Below are 23,476 nucleotides of genomic sequence, written 5' to 3'. Positions count from 1 at the left end.
TTTTCTGAGTATTACTTCAGTGTCTGCCTTGCTCCACAAAAATCTAAATTTTTTAAGAGCTGGGGCTGTGTTAATTTTGCTACTCACTGAATCTCCCAAAGGGCCTAGAATAGTATCTGGAATAATATAGAAACTTACTGACAATTTAATCACATGGATAAATCAAAATATAGACTTGGTTTATGGTAAGACATGCTGGAATACAATGCATGAATCTATGAAAACTATATGAATGGCCTGAGAATAGGATTCTGCATTCTAGCAGACAATGTATACACAAATAAACACAAATTATGTCAGGTGGTAATAATCACTATTAAATTTAGTAGGGCAAGCAAGACAGAGTGAAAGAGGTCAAGAAGGTGTGAAGGCGATAATTTATATTGCTAGTGTAAGAAAAAGTTTCTTACATGAGAAAACACTTGGGAATATCTGAAGGAAGTAAATGAACAATGTGACTTAAGACAGTGTTTTTGAGAACTAAGGGTCCAGTTGAGAACAGCTGGGCAAGAGTGTTGCTAAAGGCAACTCTGGTCCTTTCATAGAAGATATAGAAATACCTCTACCCTGAAAAAGTAAAGAACACCTGAGATAATCTGTCTACATTTGCAATGTATAAACTTCTGTCAAACAGGGCAACATGTGAAGACATTCCCTAAAGACAGATTGGCCCAAATGTGGGGGAAACAAAGATGAGAGAAGGAAGGAAAACTCAGTCTGAACTATTTTATCCAAGGTATAACAACTTTTTTCCCAATGTGATATTACTAAAAATAGATTTGTACAAATGTGTAACAAACACATACTGTCTAAAATATCTTTGCAACCCAGAGGCTGGAGAAGTAAATAACAGTGACACACTCCAATCTCTCAGCTCTAGGTTTTAGTGAAAGATATGAGCACTGTGTTTGATTAGGAAGACAGAGCAGAGAGCCACAGGGCTATATTGGCAAATCCCTGTTGGGACTTTGGGAGGAAGCCATCATTTGGGGGAGACCTAGCCCCCACCTCTACAGTTAAGAAAGCAGAGTGGACTGGTCAAAGGGTTTAACTCTTAAGCTTTCCCCAACTCCCATGTGACCAAGATTCTATGCCAGTTGTCATGGAGCTAAACTAGCGAAGGTCAGCTGACCTCCTTCATTAGAGGGGACCACTCATTAGGGTGGACTACTAAGCCAAAAGAACAAGAAAGGGTATGCCACAGGTTCAGGGTGCTCCTTAGCTATGGAAAACACCATGAAACTTCATATAGGCCAACAAAGAAGAGATTTCCCAGTCAGTCCATCTAATGCAGCTGCCATAACAGATGCTGGTAAAGTGCCACATGGCTTGACCATGTAAACCATAGCTGGATATATGCCAGACCGGGCAGTCTACAATGGGATCCATAAAGATCTAGCAGGATGACAAGAATACAATACCTTCACTAGGTTGTCTTGAGAACTGTTATCTACTCAACATTCACTATGAAAGGGGACACTTCTCCTCAAATAAACCAACTTGCCAACCTTTGGGAAAAGTAAGAGCTCAAGTAAGACCATGATAGCATAATTAATACAGACAGGAAATTTTTACCTAGATCAAACTCAGTGCTAAACAGAATTAAAGTTACATGAATTTCTCTATACTAGTCAATACATAGACAGGAGTAGGGGATGATAGTGTAATAAGGGGGAGGGGCATAATCAGCGTGGCCTGGTAGACAGGCTCGCTGGAGGGGGCGGGGCATCAAGAGGCTGACATCACCATGGGGCGGCCCTCCGAGGCCTGCCATGCCACAAAAGGGGCGGAGCATGCTATTGGAGTGGGTGGGGCCTTGAGCCCCACATGGCGAGCTGTCAAGAAGTGATTGGACAGTGGGCAGCTTGGGGGAGGAGCATGAATGGCAGTTGGAAACCGTTAGCAGGAAAACTGAGGGGGGAAAATCGGGAGTCCTGAAGAGAGTAGGGGGGAGAGAGTAACGAAGAACTAGAGCGACAGAGAAAGGAGACATGGAGTGGAGACAGACAGCAGGAGGGGAAAGCCTCGGTAGAAGAGCAGGGCAGGCCTGTGGAGAGTGGCGAGACCTGCGGAGGAGGAGGAGGGAGGGAAGAAAAGGAAAAGCCTTCCCCTTCGGGGTCTGGCGCTTTGGAGGTCTGGGGCTGGAGGTTTGCAGACCACTAATAAAGGTTGGGGGCTGGCCGCCTGTCATCCTAGCTACTCAGGAGGCTGAGCTATGAGGATCACGGTTCAAAGCCAGCCTGGGCAGGAAAGTCCGCGAGACTCTTATCTCCAATAAATCACTCAGAAAGCCGGAAGTGGCGGTGGCTCAAGCTGCGAAGCCTGGCCTTGAGCTGAAGAGCTGAGGGGCAGCGCCCAGGCCGGACGGAGTTCAAGCCCCACGACCGACCAAAAAAAAAAAGGCTGCTCTTGGTGCTGGATATCTAACCCAGGACGAGGTAGTTGCAGGCCCCCTTTCTGGTGTAAATAGTGTCAATAAATGTGTTATCTTTAACCATACCTTGATGGATCGTCTTGCTCTTTAGAGGTCATGTATTTACAAGGGAGACCAAGTCAATCGTAAACAAAATAAGTACTCTTTTTTTCCAGGAGAAAGGATGGCAGGAGATCTCCACATATACTAATTGGACTAAAAAAGCATTTTCCAATAATGGTCACCAATAACACTGATTCGGCAAATATTCATTGTGCTTACTCTTTCTTTCCCCACCTCTCCCTGTACTGGAAATTGAACCCATAAGGAAACTCTATATTTTGAGTTAATCTCCCATTGTGCATACTCCTTATAAAGTCCTATAATAGAGACTGCCTAACAAATGTAAAACCCTGAGTTCAAACCCTAATACAACCAGAATAAATAACACAAAATTAGAAATAGTCTTCACCTTTAAGATTACAAAAAACAGGTAGAAAGTAATGAATGTCATAAGAAAAGATATGAATGGATGTTTCAAGATAGCAAGAAATAGGTAATATCAGAAGTCTACACCCACTGACAGTGCACACAAAACTACTAGTGTCTATATCAGCATGTATCTACAGGCACATTTGGCTAAAAGAGTTTATGAGATAATTTCTTAAGGTTCTCCAAGGGAATAAAAGTGGCAAAAATAAATCAATAGTAAAAAGGACAGTTTGTTTGCTTTAAAGCCAGGAAAGGCTTCGTGGAAGATAGATTAACAGAAGTAAATGAAGAAAGGAAGGACATTCTAGGTGACACAAGAACAAAAAAACTGGAAATGGAAATATTCTCTAGAATCAATTTTCCCAAATGCTTCACATTACATACTTACAGTAAACCTCTTCTTTTTCTCTCTGTGTTCATCAGAGCTGGGAATGCTTACACTTGGACAGCTTTCCTTGTGGTCCATGGTATAATCTCTTTGCATTAATAAATCAAAAGACACCAAAAAATGTGTCCAAAGAAATGATCAGCAGAGGATGAGCACAATTAACTAATCCAAAATATGAAACCTCTTGAGGTAATGTTCAAATTCCATCATGCAACCTTAACCAACAAAAAAAACAAAGGATTAGCAAACAATTTTAAAATGCTACTGTGATTAGTCATTCCTTGTATATAGGTTCTATTTTGTGTTTCTTCTGGCAAGAATTTACTTGTTTTCCTAAGTCTTATTGTACCTTAGATTAAATATTAAGGTAAATTATCCATCCCAAACCCTTTCTGAAGGCAATGGTTTGTAAAACCTCATCCCAACCAACAAAAACCTGGGCACATCTGCTACTCCAGCTACAGAGGAAGCCCACACCAAAAAATACCCCAAACATATATATTGAATATATAAGTCAAAAAGGCTGTGGCACAGATAGAGGGACTACTTTGGAAGTATGAGGCCCAGAATTCAAAATTCAGTGCTGCCAAAAAAAAAAAAAAAAAAAGGAGGAGGAACAGCAGCAGCAGCAGCAGCAGCTCAGGAAAATGGCCACTCAAAATAGGATGTATATTTGAGCAGTACTCTGATAAGCTTCAGATAGAGGGAGGACAGCAGAGTGCTCTCATGATCCCTCAAATTACATCCTGCATAGGGAGTCACAAGATGGAGTACTGGTAGAAGGAAGGCCACTAGAAATTCAAATGGCTGATCAAAGTACAGACTTCAGAGATTGTAATATGGGCTGAGGTTACTTCTGGTTATCTCTGAGAATTGCAAGATAAGTCAAATTCTATAAATTCTCAAATAGGTGGAAAATCTGTGACTATTTAGAGCCTCTTTTACCTCTCAAGAGTTTTGTATATCGCAGAGCAGTCTTGCAAAAGTCTTGAATGCTAACATAAGGGCAATGGCCAGAATGCAGAATGATTCTGAACCATGAACTTCCTGCTACCTGAACCCCTCAAAGGAACCAATACTCTCAATTCTCCTCTCCCAAAGGAGTTGCTTTCCAAGGGTTACCAAAATTCTCCTTACTACCTATTTCTTCTATCTTCCATTGTGTCCTAATTCAAAAGGTTACAAAAATGAGTTCCAGGACTACTCTGAAGAGAACATTGCTTCTCTACCATAAAATCTGAACAATCTCAACAATGTTTATCAACAAGAGTCTGGGAAGCATGTATGGGAAGATCAAAGAAGATCAAACATGAGATTATTGTGACTCAGTACAAGGCCACAGCATATTCTGTTGATCTTTCTTCAGGACTTGTCCAACTGCAATATACAGCAATTCCCCAGGGTGACTGCAGAAAGGGAAATACACAAAATCCTTCCAGAAGTTATTGAATCCTATCTCTGAGAGATAGGAGACCAGACTATAATTTTGCCCAAGAGGATATCTTGTAACATCTAGAGACACTTCATTGTCTCAGTATAGGAAGATCAGGAATGATGGTAACCATGAACAATGAATTAACTGCCTACAACAAAACATTACCTAGACCAATATTATCAAAAGTGCTGACGTCAAGATCCTAACTTAATTGATGCTAATACCAGTGCTGTTTTTGTATATATATACTTTTTTTTTTTGTCGGTCGTGGCTTGGGCGCTGTCCTTGCACTCTTCAGCTCAAGGTGAGCACTCTACCGCTTAAGCCACAGCACCACTTCTGGTTTTTCTAGCGGTTTATTGGAGATAAGAGTGTCATGGCTTTTCCTGCCCAGTCTGGCTTTGAACCTCGATCCTCAGATCTCAGCCTCCTGAGTAGCTAGGATTACAGGCATGAGCCACCAGTGCCTGACCATTTTTTAAAATTTCTGAGTTGATATTCACTGGCAGAAAGTTTCTCCTATTGTCTGGTCTCAGTCCCTCCTGCTATTGGAAATTTATTCTCTCCCTCAACCCCCTTTCCTTGGAAAAGAAGGGTATCCATGAGAACAAAAATGTGAAATCAGAAAACAGAACAAAATTATTGATAAGCCGGGCGCTGGTGGCTCACGCCTGTAGTCCTAGCTACTCAGGAGGCTGAGATCTGCCAGACAAGGCAGGAAACTCCATGAGACTCTTACCTCCAATTAACTACAAGAAAAAAAAAAAGGAAAAAGAAAAAAAAAAGCCAAAAGTGAAGCTGTGGCTGAAATTGTAGAGCGGTAGAGCACTCGCCTTGAGCTGAAGAGCACAGGGACAACTCCCAGGACCAGAGTTCAAGCCCCACGACTGACAGAAAAAAAAAATTATTGATAAAGGGCAAAACTCTTGGTAAAGAAAAACCCCAGACAAAGGCTGACCAGTAGTCAGCCTCTGCCTCTTTCCCATCCTTGCTAAAAAGCATCTCTCCCTCACTCAAGTTTACCAAGCTGGCAGCTTTTCAGAAGGCTACTGACAACCTTGAGGCTTATCACCAGCTGCACTGAGTTGTTGTATTAGTCAGAAGAAATCATTTCTGTAATAGTGTCAATAGCACTGACAGTATCATCATGCTGACCAATCAAGATTATGTTTTGCTTATGCTCTTGTGACGCAAGGCTATACTTCTGCTTCTGTAACTTTGCTTGCTTGCCTCAGTAGCAAGGCCTTAAGCCCACAGGTGACATCACCTCTGTCCTCCAATTGCAGACCACCACCGAGTGGTCCCACTATGGGCAGCCTATTGCAAATTACTATGTATGATATTTACTATAAAGAACAAATGAATTTAAAGGTCATATAAACATAACCAATGAAAATGTGTCAAACCTGCCTTGCATGGCTTGTCTATGTAACTCAATGTAACCTACCCCTATAAAAATCTATCTTACACTGAGCTCAAGGCCTTTCTCCTACTTTCCTGGTAGTAGGAAGCAGACCCTGTGTGGCTGTAATAAAGTCCCTAGCTCCTTTAACTGGGTGTCTTGGAGTCTCCTTTGGATCCAGGATATAATATTTTAAGAATTCACACCTAACAGCTCATCCAATCCTCCAATCAACTCCTGACATATTTATCATTATGCTCATTTTACAGATAAACCTAGGATAGCTGGGCACTGGTGGCTTACACCTGTAATCCTAGGTACTTAGGAGGCTGGGATCGGAGGATCACATCAGATCTCAGATCAGCCAGCCTGGCAGGAAAGTCTGTAAGACTCTTAACTTCAATAAATGAACAAAAAAGCCAAAAGCAGAGCTGTGGCTCCAGTGGTGGAGCACAAGTCTTGAGCAAAAGAAACTCAGGAACAGCATCCAGGCCCTGAGTTCAAGCCCCAAGAAAGGCAAGAGAAAGGAGGGGAGGGGGAAAGGGAAGGGAGATTAGGTAGAGGAAGAGGAGAGGAGGAGGAAGAGGAGAGGAAAAGGAAAGAAACTCGGGTTATGAGGAGTACTTTCATATGATCACACCCTGACCCCAAAGCCCAGATCATACTCTACATCTGTCAATTTGTTATGCTACTTTGACATGCATTCTTTTCTAAATCACCCTTTCTAGAATCTCTTCTTTGGAAGTGAAGAGAACACTGGGTATTCAGAAGGCAATTGGATTAACAGAAATCAAGCCATATAGGAAGGCAGATTTCTGATTCTGCCACCATGAGGAGTCAGGGCTGGGAAGCTTGCTGCCCTTGCTTTTTCCTCAATATATCACATTATATTACATACATCTCGCCAAGAACTGTAAACAACAGCCTCTGAACACTTCCTTTATCACATGGACAAACATGGGCTAAATTATAAAACAAAAAGGACAGATAAAAGGATATTGCCAAAGTTATATTTTTAGAAAAGAAAGGGTTTTACCTTTCTTTGAAAAAAATTTTCAGGGCTGGGAAGGTAGCTGAGTGGTAGAGTGCTTACCTTGCATGCATGAGGCCTTGGGTTCGATTCCTCAGCACCACACATGCAAAAAAAAGCCAGCGTGAGCTGAGGGACAGCGCCCAGACCCAGAGTTTAGGCCCCATGACCAACAAAATTTTTTTTAAAAAAATTCAAGGAAGAAAAGACAGAAGAGAGACTTAACAAATGGAATTACATCAAAATAAAAAGGTCTGCACAGCAAAAGACAGTTACTAAACTAAAAAGACAGCCAATAGACTGGGAAAAGTTCATTACCAGCAAATAAATCCAACAAAGGCCTAATATCCAAAATATACAAGAAATTAACCCCTCCCAACACTAATAAACCAATCACTAAATGGGCAAAGGAGCTAAGGAGAGACTTCTTATAGGAAGAGTTAAAAATGGCAAAGAAACATATGAGGAAATACTCAACATCCCTTGTCATAAAGGAAATGCAAATCAAAACTGAGGTTAGATTGACCAACATCGTTGATTTTAAACAACAAATGCTGGCAGGGATGTCCTGTTGGTAGGAATGTAAACTAGTATACCACTCTGGACAGTGGTCTAAACATAGATCTTCCCTCTGACCTAGCAATACCACTCCTCGGCGACCACCCAGAACATCACAAGCCAGCATACCATAAAGACACTTGCACATCCATGTTCATTGCTGCACTATTATAGCCAAGGTATGGAAACAGCCCAGAGCTCAACAATAGACAAGTAAAGAAAAAAAATGTGGTATTTTACACAACCATTAAAGAATAATATTATGTTATTTATAGGGAAATGGATGGACCTAGAACAAATCATGTGAAGTGATGTAGGCCAAGGTCAAAGAGACCAATGGCACATGTTTTCTCTTATATGCAGAAGCTATATCTAAAATACAATGGAAAATGATTAATTATATAGGACTTTTGGCATTCACACTGAAACCAAAAGAGGATACTCTCAGGGGAGGAATCCCAAGGTATAATGCCTCCAATCATATAAAATAGTATCTATTGAAATGAATTCCAGGAAATGGAAATAAGAGTTTTTGGTGTTGTTTGATTATCTGTTTTTGGGGGAAGAGGTAAGGGTGACACAGAAATGGAGGAAGAAAGAATGAAAAAAATCCAGGAGTGCACAGGGCAGACACAATATTGAAAATGAACTAGATAACTTGTGGGTGGGGATGGGAGGTAAAACTAGGAAAGAGCAAAGGAGGGGGTGATACTGTCCAAAAAGTAATGACTTACGAAATGGTAATCCTTCTGTACATCACATTTATAATAGCCATTTTTTGAGAAAAGAAAAAAAAATAGCAACATGGATGAACATGGTAGAAAACCACCCAAATTTTTAGGTCAAAGTTTTATTGATCCAAACACTTCTTAAAATAAGTGGAAATTAGTTAAGACTTAAAAATAATTTTCTTGTTTTTCATCTTGTCTATTTATATGCCAATTAGTCTGGGCTCTTTCCCATTTTGTTTGAGGTAAGATAAAATTTTCTTTAATGGAAAGGTCAAAAGATTCTTCTGCCTTTATCTCTAAGAAATTGCAGACCCCTATTCATTCACATACTGTAAAGAGTTTACAGTTCTAGTGTGTCCTACCCAGACTAAGGTAGATACAGGTATTAATATCCACTCTTAATTAATACAGCAGATAGAGGGTTGGTCATTTAAACCAGCCAGTAGCAAAGGGAAATAAAAACAAGCTATCTCAACCCCATAGGTCTGGAAGAGCTAATTTTCTTCAGTGGGGATAGACAAGGCACTGGTGTATTGAGAACAGTACCTAAAGATGGAAGTTAGAAAATACAAAAGAAAATTCATGCACATAAAAGACATAAAAGAAGAGAAAACCTAGATGGACATTAGATTTAATATGCTTTTCTAGATATAACACCAAAGCATGAAACATCAAAGAATACCAAGAAATTGACAAGACAAGCCAGAGTCTGTCAGAAAATATAGGCAAAAGATACTTCCTCTTGACTATGAAGCTAAATCTGCTCTACATTATTTTTTAAATAATGTTTGAAATATACACATATTCTGAGCAAGGCATGGAGATTAGTGAGAAACTGGAGACAGGCCCAGATGGATACCAGGGGCTGGGAAGGTGGCTCAGTAAGTGTTTGCCTCACATGCATTAGGTCCTGGTTTCAATTCCTCAACACCACATAAACAGAAAAAGCCATAAGTGGCGCTGTGGTTCAAGTGGTAGAGAGCTAGCCTTGAGCTGAAGAGCTGAGGGACGGGGCCCAGGCCCAGAGTTCAAGACCCACACCAACCAAAAAAAACAAAAAGATTGATACCAGTCAGGTTCCAGTAGCTAGTCTATAATCTTAGGAGGCTAAGATCTCAGAATCTCAGTTCAAAGCTAACCCAGGCAGGAAAGTCTATGAGACTCTTATCTCCAATAACCTACCCAAATGCTAAAAGTTGTGGCTCAAGTTGTACAGCACTAGCCTTGAGAAAAAAGGCTCAGAGACAACATCCAAGCCCCAAGTTCAAGCCCCAGGACCAGCACTAAACAAACAAACATATATATGTATAACTATTCACCTATGTGCATGTTAATGGTAGGTTCATAACATATACGTTTGTCCATACTCACAGAATATATGTAACCCAAAAGATAATCTCAATATAAACTATGGGCTTTCGTTGATTAAAATATGATAAGGTGGGTTCAACAACTGCAACAAATGAACCACTCTGATGGATGGACATTGATAATGGAGGTTAACAGTACCTGGGAAGAACAGGCATACACAGGAAATCTCTGTACCTCCTCTTGACTATGAAGCTAAGTCTGCTCTACATTACTTTTAAAATAAATAATGTTTGAAATCATGGCATGGAGATTAGTGAGGAACTAGTTTGGGAACTGGAGACAGGCCCAGGAATTAACAAAAGGGCTTAGTTGATGGGGAAAGGCATTAGTCCTGAGAAAGGAACAGAATAAGTGAATGGTTTCTATTTTAAATTACACTAAAAGCACATTCTCAGGAAATTCTAATCCCAAACTAACCGCTATTGGAACTGAAAGTCTACTGTAATAGTAATAACTTGTATCTGTTCATTTTCTCCTCTCAGGATACTAGCTCCAAACACAGCCAAAATGTTTCAACAAAAACAAAGCACATCTTTGTCACATCTGTAAATTAAGTTCACTGCAGAACAGATTTAAAAAAAAATCTAACAGGATCTACCAGTGAAAGATACATAGTAACCTTCTTCCTGGCATACATATCACATGATAAATCAGTTACAACTTTTCCTGTTTTCCTTCCTTACTAATATATCCTTCCTTTAATTCCTACTCCCACCTCCCTTTGATTTTTCTTTTATTCTGTAATCACAAAGCAGTTCCAGTTTTTCCTATGCTTATCATATCTCTTATTTAAGTTACCTTTTGATTCTTGATAAAGAAAAGTGATAGTTGGGACTAACATAACAAAGAGAAACAGTGTAACCAGCAATTTGAAAGGAGGGTCCAAGAACCTCAACAAAAACCACAAGTGTGCTGATTCCCTGAAATGAACACTATATTAATATAGATATTTAGGGGTGGGAACTAAGGAGGTAAAAGTAACTATGGCAGTCTTTTGTCTTCCATAAATTGTCGGGGTATGACAGAAGGCCCTAAACTTCCTCCACTGGTAACCCGTTCTATCACTTGGTCCAGAACTAACAGAGGAATGGTAGCAGTGACCACCAAGTTCTACCTATTCTCAGCCCCCCCAAGGTCACAGTCTTGGGTTCACTCACAACAATGGTGGCACCATTTCCCCACTTCCCAAGCTTTCCCATTAAGAGCCACATTCCCAGTACATCTCGCAAGGCAGATGTGAACACAGAATACTCCAAGGACAATTCCTAGTGACTGCAGAGGGTAGGAGGAAAATTCATAGTGAGGAGGCACAAAACTAATAACAAAGTCAACAAGGACCATCATCTCAGAATTCCTCAGAGAATTTCCAATCTGCCATCTCTTTCTACCCCCTTCCAATCCATTCTGCACACAGTAGCCTAAAACTGAAACACTATAAATCTGCTCTTCTCGCTCTCTGCTTACATCCTTCCCATGATTTCTCACAACCCTTAGAACGAAAATCCAAACTAAATTGTTGCTGACAGTCCCCCCCACCCCACCTCTGTCCAGCTTCCTATTTCGCAAGCTCTACCCACCAGGTCTCTCCCACTCCATTCCCGGGACTCCATCAGCACCATCTTCCCTAGGTAACATATACCAAACCTTGCCACATCTATATGCTGTCTCTTGTACTGTGACTTCTTGTCACGTGGAAGCTTTTATTTAAATGTCATTTCTTTCTAGAATACACTAACTAAAGCACTTGCTCCCACTAAATCTCAATCATCACCTGTTCATTTTCATTTTAGCATTAAAGGATTACATTTAGGATTGCATTTTACTTGATTACTGACAGCTTCCCAACTAGGGTTAAAAACTGACTTATTCACTACTAGGTGCTGTGCACCTAGCAATACCTAATATGACACTGGATTTGCCCAGTGCTAGTGGCTTACTCCGATAATCTTAACAACTCACAAGGCTGAGATCTAAGGATGAGACTCTTATCTCCAATAAATACCAAAAAACTAGAAGTGGAGCTATGTCTCAAGTGGTAGAGCACTAGTTTTGAGTGAAAAGGCTCATGGACAGTGCCCAGGACTTGAGTTCGTTCAAGCCCCAGGACCATGCAAAAATGCACACAGACAGACAGACAGACAGACAGACAGACAGACACAGACACAGACAGACGGACGGACGCACGCACACACGCACACCAATCCACTGTTTTTGCTTATTCATTTAACAGGTAGAGACATTGGAAATTCCAATATGCAGAGGAGTGCTGATGAGATCTTCAAAGTAGTAACCGGAATCATCACTTTCTCTCTTTACTGCATCATTTCCATCATTATACATACTACTATGCTATGGTATCTGCATAAAATCTTTACTGAAAACCTAGATTTACTTACATAGTGCTTGTAGGGTACAAGGATGGATCTTTCCCATGTGCCCCAGTGGAAAAAGGTGTTTATTTTTTTTCTTTATTTTTGGGGGTCCGGTCCTGGGGCCTGAACTCTGGGCCTGGGTGCTGTCCCTCAGCTCTTCAGCTTAAGGTTAGCCCTCTACCACTTGAGCCACAGCGCCACTTCCGGCTTCTTTCTTTTTGCTTATGTGGTGCTGAGGAATCGAACCTCGGGCTTCAGGCATGCAAGGCAAGCACTCTACCACTGAGCCACCTTCCCAGCCTGGTGTTTATTATTTTTAAAAGGTGTTCTAGAAACAAGGAGAACTCAATAAACACAGGTGCTTATGTAGTATGATAAAGAAAACTTTACTCCAAAGCTTTTGTTTTCACATTCTTCAGAGAATAAACTTCATTGGTTAGCACATTAGAAGCTATCTCCTCAAGCATACAAAGTATAACCAATTATGTAAATTATAATACTTACTGAAATTGTAGAACATTTCAGGGCCTGAACTATTAGCTATGTTATTAGTAAAAACGGTATGTAGGCTTAAAATTTTACTATTCCAAAACTTAGTAACTTTATATGTATTTTCCTTACTAACTTTTCTTTTTTTTATTTATTTTTTATTGTGAAAATACTGTACAGAGGGGTTACAATTACATGGGCAAGATAACGAGTACATTTCTCATTCCCTACTAACTTTTCTATCGGCATAAACTGCATTTACTCTAAGAATGGCAAAATAAATTTACACCTACATCTAAAAACACTCAAAATCAAAAACATAGGAAAATCCCTGCCCTAGCATGGAAAAGTCCAGCTGAAGTTTGGGTAGCAACAAGAAAAAATAAGATAAAACTTAAATATGGAATATATGTTCCTTTTGTTTATTTTTACTTTCATCAAGCTTAAAACATTTTACTGGTAGCAAATTTAAAAACCATAAGCTTTACCAATAAACAAACTTAAGTATCTTACATCTGTATGTCCATAAAAATACATTAAGGATTTTTTCTCTTTTATTTCTTCAGATTAATAAAGGGAAGTAAATTACTTTATGCAAGACAAGAAAAAAGAGAAAAAGTCCTATCCAACTTAGAAAATAAAGCAGAAAAACAGCATTATCTGTGCCTAAGATATAAAAAACAAACTACAGTTTAGAAATGTTTCCCTAGAAAATACAAAGCTATTGCTCCATGAATTCTGTCCTGCTTGCTTCATGAGGCTGTGTGTCCTTTTCTACATATCTGTCTATGTGAGTGCTGGTATGTTGCTCTTCCTATACTCTCTTAAGAATCTACACTTCAGTGTCTTCATTTGCATATTTTATTTAGGACTGGATTTTTCCCTGCCATGTTCCCTGTAAGTTTCTTCTGTTGAAATAACTGGTGAAGCTCCATCTGCAATGATTTAAAGTCCTACTAGATGGAACAATAAATTCACTTTTATTTATAAAGCTTCTAAGTTGGTCTTATGGTTCCTTCCCAGGTAATGGGAAAGAAAAAAAATTAGAGAGGAAAAAAATAGTAACTGAAATTTCTGTGTATGTGTTTCTTGTCCTTCTGCTTATATACAGCAGAAAGAAAACTGCTTAAAGAATTACAACATAAAATGGACTGTGATATAAAGTCACTAAGAAAACAACCAGAACTCAGAGGAAAAACCACGTCCAACAAAACTTATCTACAAATACTAGATGGGGATGGGAGTGGCAAATGAGGACACATTGCAGGTTAAACAGAAAAGGCTATTAAATCAGTTTGAATGTCCAGCTACATTGAAAAAAATGACCAACTCGGCTGGGAAGGTGGCTCAGTGGTAGAGCGCTTGCCTTGCATGCCTGACGCCCTGGGTTCAATTCCTCAGCACCACATAAGCAAAAAGAAAAAAGCTGGAAGTGGTGCTGTGGCTCAAGCGGTAGAACACTAGCCTTGAGCTGAAGAGCTGAGGGACAGCGCCCAGGCCCAGAGTTCAGGCCCCAGGACGGGACCCAAAAAACAACAACAACAAGAAAATGACCAACTTATTAATAAAAACAAACTGTCATGAAGCAATACTCACCATGGGATTTTATAAGGCATTGCCATTAAAACTTACTTGCCTATTTACAAGCCTAGGTTGAAAAAAATCACTGTTTTGATCTATAGGAGACATTTTGCAAAACTGGAAGCCAAGATCACATTGTGCTTCTTCTCACTTAGGATCTCATTCTGCAGAAATGGATGCAAAGGCATTTGGAAAGAGAACTGCAGGGCCGTAGGTGTAGAAGATATAATGAAATGAAGGCACACTGACAGGTGAAATAAGTTGGTAGCTATTTGCATGTGGAGTGCAAGGTAGGAGGAACAATTAACATTGCCTCAAGGTCTTATTCCTGGTAACTAAGAAAAAACTAAAAGTTGAGACGGGGAGAACCGCAAAAGGATAGTGAGGCTGGGTGCTAGTGGCTCACACCTGTGCTAGCTTCTCAGGAGGCTGAGATCTGAGGATCACAGTTCAAAGCCAGACTGGACAGGAAAGTCCATGAGACTCTTATCTCCAGTTAACCAGCAAAAAGCTGGAAATGGAGCTGTGGCCTAATTGTAGAAACTAGCCTTGAACATAAAAGCTCAGGGACAGTGCTCAGGCTTTGAGTTCAAGCTAGAGGACAGGGACGGACACGGACACACACACACACACGCACACACACACACACGAACACACATGAACACGGACACACTCACATGTAGTGAATTAGCTTAAGTAATTACTAGTCTTGCTGGAAATATCAGATCCACACATTTGATATCTTCTGTGTGCCAGGTTTTGTTTTCAGGCCCTCAGCATATAGCAGGGAACACAACAGGAAAACATCATTAACAGACAACAGATAGTAATTATATATCTACATACATATATATAAACAAGTAGATATATATTATAGGAAGTGTGGGATTGTGTCCAAGTTTAAATAGGAAGTTAACATCTGAACAAATACCCAGAGGTGAGGGAGTGAGCTCTGCAAAGAACTAGGGTAGTCAGCAACTAACACAATAGTACCACAAAATAATTTTACTCCACAATGCTTTTGAAGTATGTTTGAAGCAATGTTGCAACAGACTCCTCTAACCCCCAGTCCTATTTCCTCGGGTTGGCTTTCTGGCTTCAACTTCCTGACTGTATTCTATCCAATCCAAAAACTTCATCAATATAAAGGGAGAGCTAACTGCCAATTTGTTTATAGTGGCTATTTACCTTCTGAACATGAGAGGAAAAGGGCTGTATTTTAAACAACAAAACCAAAGCAATGTTAGAACATGTTTGAACAAAGCTTAAGAAGACCATCATCTTGTTCTTAAAGCAATAATGGATGTAGCAACTTTCAGACTAGTGATTTAAATCAAAGGTACTGAAGAATGATTATGAATCAAGCAATTAAGCTACCAAGCAGGATGCCACTGAGAGGAAAACCATTCATAGCACCATAAAACTGTCAAAAATAAAAATAGTAACTTTCGGGCTGGGAATGTGGTTTAGTGGTAGAGTGCTTGCCTAGCATGCATGAAGCCTTGAATTCAATTCCTCAGTACCACATAAACAGAAAAAGCCAGAAGTGGTGCTGTGGCTCAAGTGGTAGAGTACTAGCTTTGAGCACAAAAAGCTCAGGGACAGTGTGCCTGGGCCCTGAGTTCCAGCCCCAGGACTGGCAAAAAAAAAAAAAGTATCAAAACTAGAAGCAGTATCTTCCTTTGATTTTATATTTGTTGATCAACAGAGCTGAATTCCATTCTAAGTGCTGCTGTTCATTGATTATGGGTCTTTGGCCTCATGCTTATTTGTGAAGACCAACTTTACTGATTTTTAAGATCTCTTTCAATTCTCAGATTCTATGTGGAAAGCTATGGTTCATTTAATGAACTATAGGTGAGATCTTGTTTACCTCTGGTTTATGTACTCTTGAAGTAATAGTTCAAATAGGACAATTTTAAGTTTCACATAAATTGACAGGATCTACTTTTAAACTGTTTTAAACTGGTTAAAATGAGGCTAAGCCCACCCTAAAGGTGCCTTTTTTCACTCCTCTTTGAACAGCCTTTTAGTATGAGGCTTGAAGGTGTAGCTCAGTGGGGAGACTGCTTGTCCAAAATGTGGAAGGACCTGGGTCAAAAGAGGAAAAAAAGGATCAAGTGATTTGTAGCATTTGAAAAGAAATTTGATTTAGAATGGATGAATTAATTCCAAATGGGTGATAACACCAATTGATACCTCTTGAACACTTGACAATGAGGACCTTCAGGAGTCAGTTTACAAAAACCCTGTTCTAAGCCAGGTGTGGTAGCACACGTCTGTAATCACAGCACTCAGGAGGATGCCGCAAGAGGGTGGAAAGTTTGAGAACAGCCTGGGTTAGTTTAAAGCCTAGTTTCAAAAAACAAGAAAACTTTGTTCTAAATGAACCCCAAGCATTTCTAGCATCAGTATAAGGGGGGGAAAGGCATACGTTTTCCTGTGGTCACAACTTTGGGGATAAATACTCACAGAAAAAAAAGCATAATAAAGAAAATAGCCAACATACTTCGTTGTTAAGCACTAAGTATTGACCCAAATCTTTACAACCATCCTATAAGGTTGGAACTACTCTTATGCCCATTTTACACATGTGAGAGCTAAGGAACGGAGCAAACTGCCCCGGATTTTACTGTGGATGAGCACATCGGAGGCCAGGCATCCGGGCTGCCAAGCTTCGTCTCGGGGATGCACTCGCTACGAAAACCTCGGCGTCCCTTAAGTAACAGTCCCACTGCTTAGTAAGACCTCTTCTTGCAAGCCGAACAAGACAACATCAACTAAAGCCATCTGTCAAGCTCACGGACAGAGATCGCTTCCACTGATCGGGAACCACGAGCAAGACTTAAAAACAACCCCCGACCAACTTCAGGGTACCGGAGGTGTCCTGGAGTTTGGAGGAGGAGGGTCCGTGTGGAACAACGCAAACCTCCGCGGTCCGGAGCGGGCCCCGCGAGCGAGCTCGGCCCGAGCCGCGGCCCCCGCGGCCCGGGGTCCCGCCACGGGGCTGCCCCCGCCCCGCCCCGCCCGGGCCCGGACCCCAAACACACCTGTCCGACCTCCCTCTCCACCTGGCTTCCCGGTCGGGGCGGGCCTCTCGCTTTCTTGGGGGGACCTGGCGTCTGGCTTACCTGGGAGGATCCACCCCGGAGCGTGGCGAGCGGGAAGCAACACCACAACTGCGCCACACTCGCCCGGCTCCACGCCGCGCCAAACGCCCCCAGCGGCGCCGGCCCCGCTCCCGCCCGGCTCCCAGCGCGGGCCCCACCCTCCCTCGCCCCTGCCACGCCCCCGTGATTGGTCACGCCCCTAACCAATCACGGGCGCTGCCGCCTCGGTGAGGGGGCGGGGCTTCAGCTCTCTCAGCCCAGATCTAGGCGCTCTTTGAGGTCAGAAGCCGAAAGAGGTGCGGGCAGTCTGTAGCCTGCTGCCTTTGAGGCTTGGAGTAATTGACGGCGGCTGGGGCTGGGCGTCGGCAGGTGAACTTCTAGGAGGAAGGTCACTCAACCCCAGCAGACTGATGAGAGAAAAGGAGAGAGTCCTGGGGGGGACGGGGAGCAGGCTTAGACCAGACGGAGAAAGCACACTGTCCAGGTTCCAGATAAGTGTAGGCGGATCCGGTGAGATCTTAAGAGGATGAAGTTGTCTCATTTGGGGCACGGGCCTAATTCCATTCTTCTCTGGCCCAGCAGGAGTCACACAGAACTCGCTTTTCCAGGTGTAGGAAGTCTTTGGGAACGGTATTTAGAGGGAAAAAGAAAACAAGCAATTCCTTCACCGACTTCCACACCTCCTCCTGCTTCCTTTTAAAAAATTGTGGACACTAGTTCCTGGTTAAGACTCCTCTAGGTGTTAAATTAACGTTAATCTCCCTTCAAACAGTTCAGGCTCATCACCCATCAAGAGGGCAGGGCAGACCCCCTTATAGACAGCCACGATGGGTTTGGTATGGTTAAATAAAAACCGTAGGCCCCTTGTAGTGAACGAGGATCCTGCACTAGGCCCTGACGATCTAGACTCAAACTCAAACCCAAGCTAAAGTTCCTTATTTCCATCCTAATTTACCAGACCAAGTTCCTAAACAGCTCAACGGAGGTGAAGTTCCCTCTGCTTTAATCCTGACATCCTCTAATCCTTTAAAAAAGTAACCTGAAGTAATCTACTGTTAACTGTATTTTTTTCTTCTATTGTTCTGTTTCCCTATCCCTATCTTACAAGGAAAGCAACTTCCCAGACTTCACAAATAACCAATCTGCTTTTTCTTTGATCTCTATTTGTTCAGCCATTCTCTGTGGATAAAACCAGCCTCCTCTGTTCAGCCCAAGAACAAAGCCAACTAAGATTTTTAACAAAATTGCTTTAACTTTTTTTTCGGGGGAACGGTTGTTGAAAGTATGAATATCTATAGTGTATTTCTTCAAAGTTCATGACTAGGTGTATGGATAAAGAAAAACAAAACTACTTGAAAATATTTTACTTATTAAATTTTGTCTGCAATACTATGATATCAAAGGAACAAGAGAGCTACTTCATACATGCCGATTCATTTTTTAAAATGGGAGAATAATTTTTGTTTTACTTAGTTTTCCGAGACAGGATCTCAATGTGTAGCCCAGGCTAGCCTAGAACCTATAATTCTGCCTCAGCCTCCTGAGTGTGAGATTATGAGCATACAATAACATTCTTGGTTGACAAATTATTAATAAATGAGACTTGTTCGGAAGGCAAAATCTGTGAGATTCATAAAGATTTTAAAAAGTAAAATTAAAGATTAAAAAGTGTCTGGCTCCTGTAATCCTAGCTCAAGAGGCTGAGATCTGAAATCAAAGCTAGTCCAAGGAAGAGTCTTTAAGACTCTTGTCTACAAATGACCATCAAAAAACTGGAAGTAGCTGTGCCCACATGGCTCAGGCCTGTAATCCTTGCTACTCAGGAGGCTATGATTTGAGGATCACGGTTTGAAGCCAGCCCAGGCAGGAAATTCCATTAGACTCTTATCTCTAATAAACTAAAAAGCTGGAAGTAGCCGCTGTGGCTCAGGGACAATGGCCAGGCCCAGACCTGCTTCAAGCCACAGGACCAGCAAAAACAAAACAAAACACAAAACCCTGTAAGTATAACTGTGGCTCAAGTGGTAGAGTATTAGCCTTGAGCAAAAATCTAAGGGCCAGCAGCACCGAGGCTGTGGTTCAAGCCCCAGTACTGGCACAATAAATAAATAAATAAAAGAGGAGGATCTGGGGATATAGCTCAGTAGTAGAGCATTTACTTAGCATATAAAGGTCCTGGGTTCAATCTCCTTTAAAAAAAATATATATATATATATATGCACATATATATATATAATCAGTCTGTAACTATTTTCAACTTAAGTGTTTAAGCACTAGCTCTAGTGCATATTCCCTCCCTCCCTTCCTCCTTCTCCTCCTCTTCCTCCTCCCCCCCTACCTTTAACTAAAACACTGTCCTTTTTCATGTAAATAAAATAGTAAGAGCTTCTTCTAAAGAATTTCTCAAGAATAAGGTAAAAAAAAAAAAAATCTCATACACTTCTCTGCTTTGGACATTCCAGAAATGAACCTGGACCTACAGTAAATTTCCCATGTTAGGGAGCTCCATACTATGAAGACTTGGAGAGTAACTTTCCTTAAGAAACAGCCTTACCAGATGGCACAAGTTTGCAGAACCAAGTTTGCAAAAGAACTACCAAGTAAGAGTGAAAACTGATTTGCAATCTATCAATGGCCTCTTGTATTTAGAAAATGTCACTGGCACAGAGTTCTGAAGTCTAGCCCAAATAATCTATAAACCACTACTCACAGCAAGCCTTCCTAGAGATTTAAAAAATATTAAATAAGCAGACTAAACAACAGACACACTTTATTTACAAAGAGTTAGCACCAGAGGCTATTGGTTCCAGAGTCTTGGAACTGCTCTCTGTTCCTCAACATATGAGGTAATAATTAAGTGTTGGGCTTTGGAGGACTTCTTTTATGGTTTTCTTTTCTTTGTATCTTTTATTAGTGTATATTAGTTGTACAAGGGGGTTCATTGTAATATTTCCATACATCCAATGTGCCCTGATTGAATTTACTCCTTCTATCAATCTCCTTCATCCCTTCTACCCCCTTCTCTTTTTATTGGGGGGGGGTCTGGTTGTGGGGTCTGAACTCTGGGCCTGGGCGCTGTCCTTCAGCTCTTCAGCTCAAGGCTAGCGCTCTACCACTTGAGCCACAGCGCCACTTCCAGCTTTTTTCTTTTTGCTTATGTGGTACTGAGGAATTGAACCCAGGGCCTCATGCATACAAGGCAAGCGCTCTACCACTGAGCCACCTTCCCAGCCCTCTACCCCCTTCTTAAAACAATTTTAGCAAGTTTCATTGTTCTATTTTTCAAACGTGTAGAGCTGGGCCATATTCATCCTCTCTGATACCCCATCCCTCCTAAAAATACTCATCCCCCACCAGTACCTGTTTATATTCCTACCATTCTTTTTAAGCATATATTAATTGCATGAAGAGGCTCACAGTGACAGCTGACAATATATACAGTCTATTTTAATCAGATTAACCCATTGGATTACTTGTTCTCTTTCCCTTTTGTCCCTCCCTTTCTCCCCATTATTCAGCAGCATTCAGTGAGTTTTCTTATGCCATCTTCATACAAGGACACAGCATATTTTGATAGTACTTACTCTCCATTATTCTCTTTCTCACTCCCCATTGATTCCCCTTGAGAGATATCAAAATTGAGCCAAGAGAGATTTGGATCAGATTGACCAACACATCTAAATCAAAAACACCAGTCAAAATGTATACAACAGCAGCCTCAAGGATACTGGATATCAGACAAGGTAAGAAAGAGATTTCCCTGAGATGGAATGCAATTGGTGTTTACCCCAGACTATGTTCAGAAAGTTCACAGGTCATGCTGAAAGGAGGGGTTATGCAGAGGAGACCAAACAGACTTCTTGAGCTGAGGAGCTATAAATCCAAGGAGATCAAGATGGTGACTGTTCACAAGACAGAGGACAAGAGAGTTAACTGCACAGAGCTAACCCCAGAGATTTGCAGATCTTCCTTGAGAATTTGACAGTACTGATCAACAGGTGAAGAAACTATCATCTGACAGCCATCAGACAGAATAACACATTCAGAGCACTGAGAATACTAGCTGTTCTCACTAGGCCTACTAGAAAGCCTCCCAGTTCAATGACGTAGAGAACATAGAAAGGTCTTGCCTTAGTATTGAGAAATTATTCCTAGACTCAATGATATTTAGGTCCTTCTCCCTCCACCTCAAAAAATCATCATCATCATCATCATCATCATCATCATCATCATCACAGAAAGCCTAAAAGGATCACATTACTTCCAAGTATTTTTTTTAAAGAAATTTATTGTGCTATACAGATGGGCTACCATCTCATAAATCAGGTAATGAGTACATTTCTTTTTTGAACATTGTCACCCCTGCCTTTACTTTCCCTGTTCCCCCCTTCTGTCCATGCCCACAAGTTATATAGGCTATTTTCCACACAGTGTGTACTAAATAGCATAATTACATTTGTTCACCCTCCCTCCCTTTCTGTATCCCACCACTTACCCATACACCAGAAAAGAAAAAAAGCCAAAAAAAAAAAAAAAAAACCCTCTACCACCACCACAAGCTTATTTCCAAGTGTTTTAACCCCATCTCAAATTAAATCTCAAGCACATTTATTGGAAAAACCAACAAATCCAGCACCAAATTCACAATATCTGACATTCAGTAGCCAACATTGAGTATTTGGTGAGGATTCAATATTACAAAACATGCAAAGGAACAGAAAATTATGACTCCTAAGAAGGAAAAATCAATCACTGAAACTGACTATAACTGACAATGATGTTAGAACTAGAACAGTGAAAGAGTTACTGTAGTAGTAATATACTCAAAAAGTTAGGTAGAGATAAAGAAGCTATTTCTAAAAAATTGCTATGAATGAAAACAAATGATCTCTAAAGTGAAAAGTATACTCCAAGTGTTTGCAGAAGTTGTCCTTAGAAAATAGTAAAACATTTCTGAACAACAGGATAAGTTAATTAGAACTATTTGTATTCTTGATAATATAGTCAAGATACCATGTAGTCTTCACAGTAAAGGTCACAAAAACAATAACTAACATTTTTGTAGCACTTATGTGCCTGGCTCTTCAAGTACTTTACAGATATTAATTTACTTGATCTTCACAATCACAGGGAAAGAAACTTTCCAGCAACTTTCCCAAAGGTCACACCAGTGAGTGGGTTGGGATTAGAAACCTAGGCACTCTGGCTCAGATTTGATACTCAGATCTCACCATTATGCTAGATTACCTCTGTATAATAACCACTTAAAATGATTTTGAATGGATAGGAAGTTTATGTGCTAATATTCTAGAGCAGGTTAATTGCAGATTTTCACTGTTCTCAGACTTGTGTTCTAGAATTCCAAGATGGTTGCTAACTTGAAATAAACCTGATTTTTGTTTACTGGGGGAAGTAGCTCAGTGGTAGAACATTTGCCTAATGAGTACCTTGGTTTTTCCTAAATACCATAAAATATTTTTAAAAAGGAAAAAAAAGAATTTTAATTGTACTGAAGAAAGTATATTAATAAACAAATATACTAATGACCATTCTAAAACAAATCTCAAATTGGAACATGCAATTAGAAAGATAATAAAAAATTAAGCTGGGAACTGGAAGTCCTAGCTACTTGGAAGGCTGAAAGTTGGAAAGGGAGGATTGAGGGTACAGGCCAGCACAGGCAGAAAAGTTTTCTAGATGGCTCTTCTCAAACACTACTGCATACAGTAGCATGTACCTGTCATCCTAGATGCAGAGGAGGCTAAAAGCAGGAGGATCATAATCCCAAGCCAGCCCTGGCAAAAAAAAAGTCTAAGGGATTCTCTTTCAATGCAGAAATTGGGCATAACAGAATGCACCAGTCATCTCAGCTACAACAGGAAGCCCAAAATAGACAGATCAGAGTCTAGACACACAACCAACAAACAACATAAAAAAGGGCTGGAGGCATGACATCAGTGGTGCAGTCACTGCATAGATAGCATGAAGTCCAGTTCCCAGTGCTGCCAAAAAAATGGGGAAAAAAACTAAAAATTAACTAGTAATAGAGGAGCACATTAAAAGTTTAAATAGAGCAATGCAACTGTGCCCTTATTGAAATATAG

General features: G+C 40.7%; 1 protein-coding gene across 2 annotated transcripts in view; it reads right to left on the bottom strand.

Moving 5' to 3' along the window:
* Positions 1 to 23,476, bottom strand: part of LOC122095873 (serine/threonine-protein kinase Sgk3) — a 101,710-nt gene that overhangs the window by 44,236 nt on the left and 33,998 nt on the right. Inside the window, exons 1-2 of one of the 2 annotated variants that reach the window (XM_042666181.1) lie at positions 17,394 to 17,448; positions 3,294 to 3,508 (exon numbers count right to left, since the gene is read on the bottom strand). In XM_042666181.1, coding sequence (XP_042522115.1) covers positions 3,294 to 3,389 — 96 coding nt within the window. In that variant the 5' untranslated portion in view covers positions 3,390 to 3,508; positions 17,394 to 17,448. Of the gene's footprint in view, positions 1 to 3,293; positions 3,509 to 17,393; positions 17,449 to 23,476 lie in introns of those variants that run through there. The other variant, XM_042666188.1, reaches the window with a different exon arrangement.

This window comes from Dipodomys spectabilis, unplaced genomic scaffold (genome assembly GCF_019054845.1).
Source record: "Dipodomys spectabilis isolate Male_0828 unplaced genomic scaffold, ASM1905484v1 ptg000015l, whole genome shotgun sequence".
NCBI classification, from domain to species: Eukaryota; Metazoa; Chordata; class Mammalia; order Rodentia; family Heteromyidae; genus Dipodomys; species Dipodomys spectabilis.
This window is presented reverse-complemented; position numbering and strand designations above follow the sequence as displayed.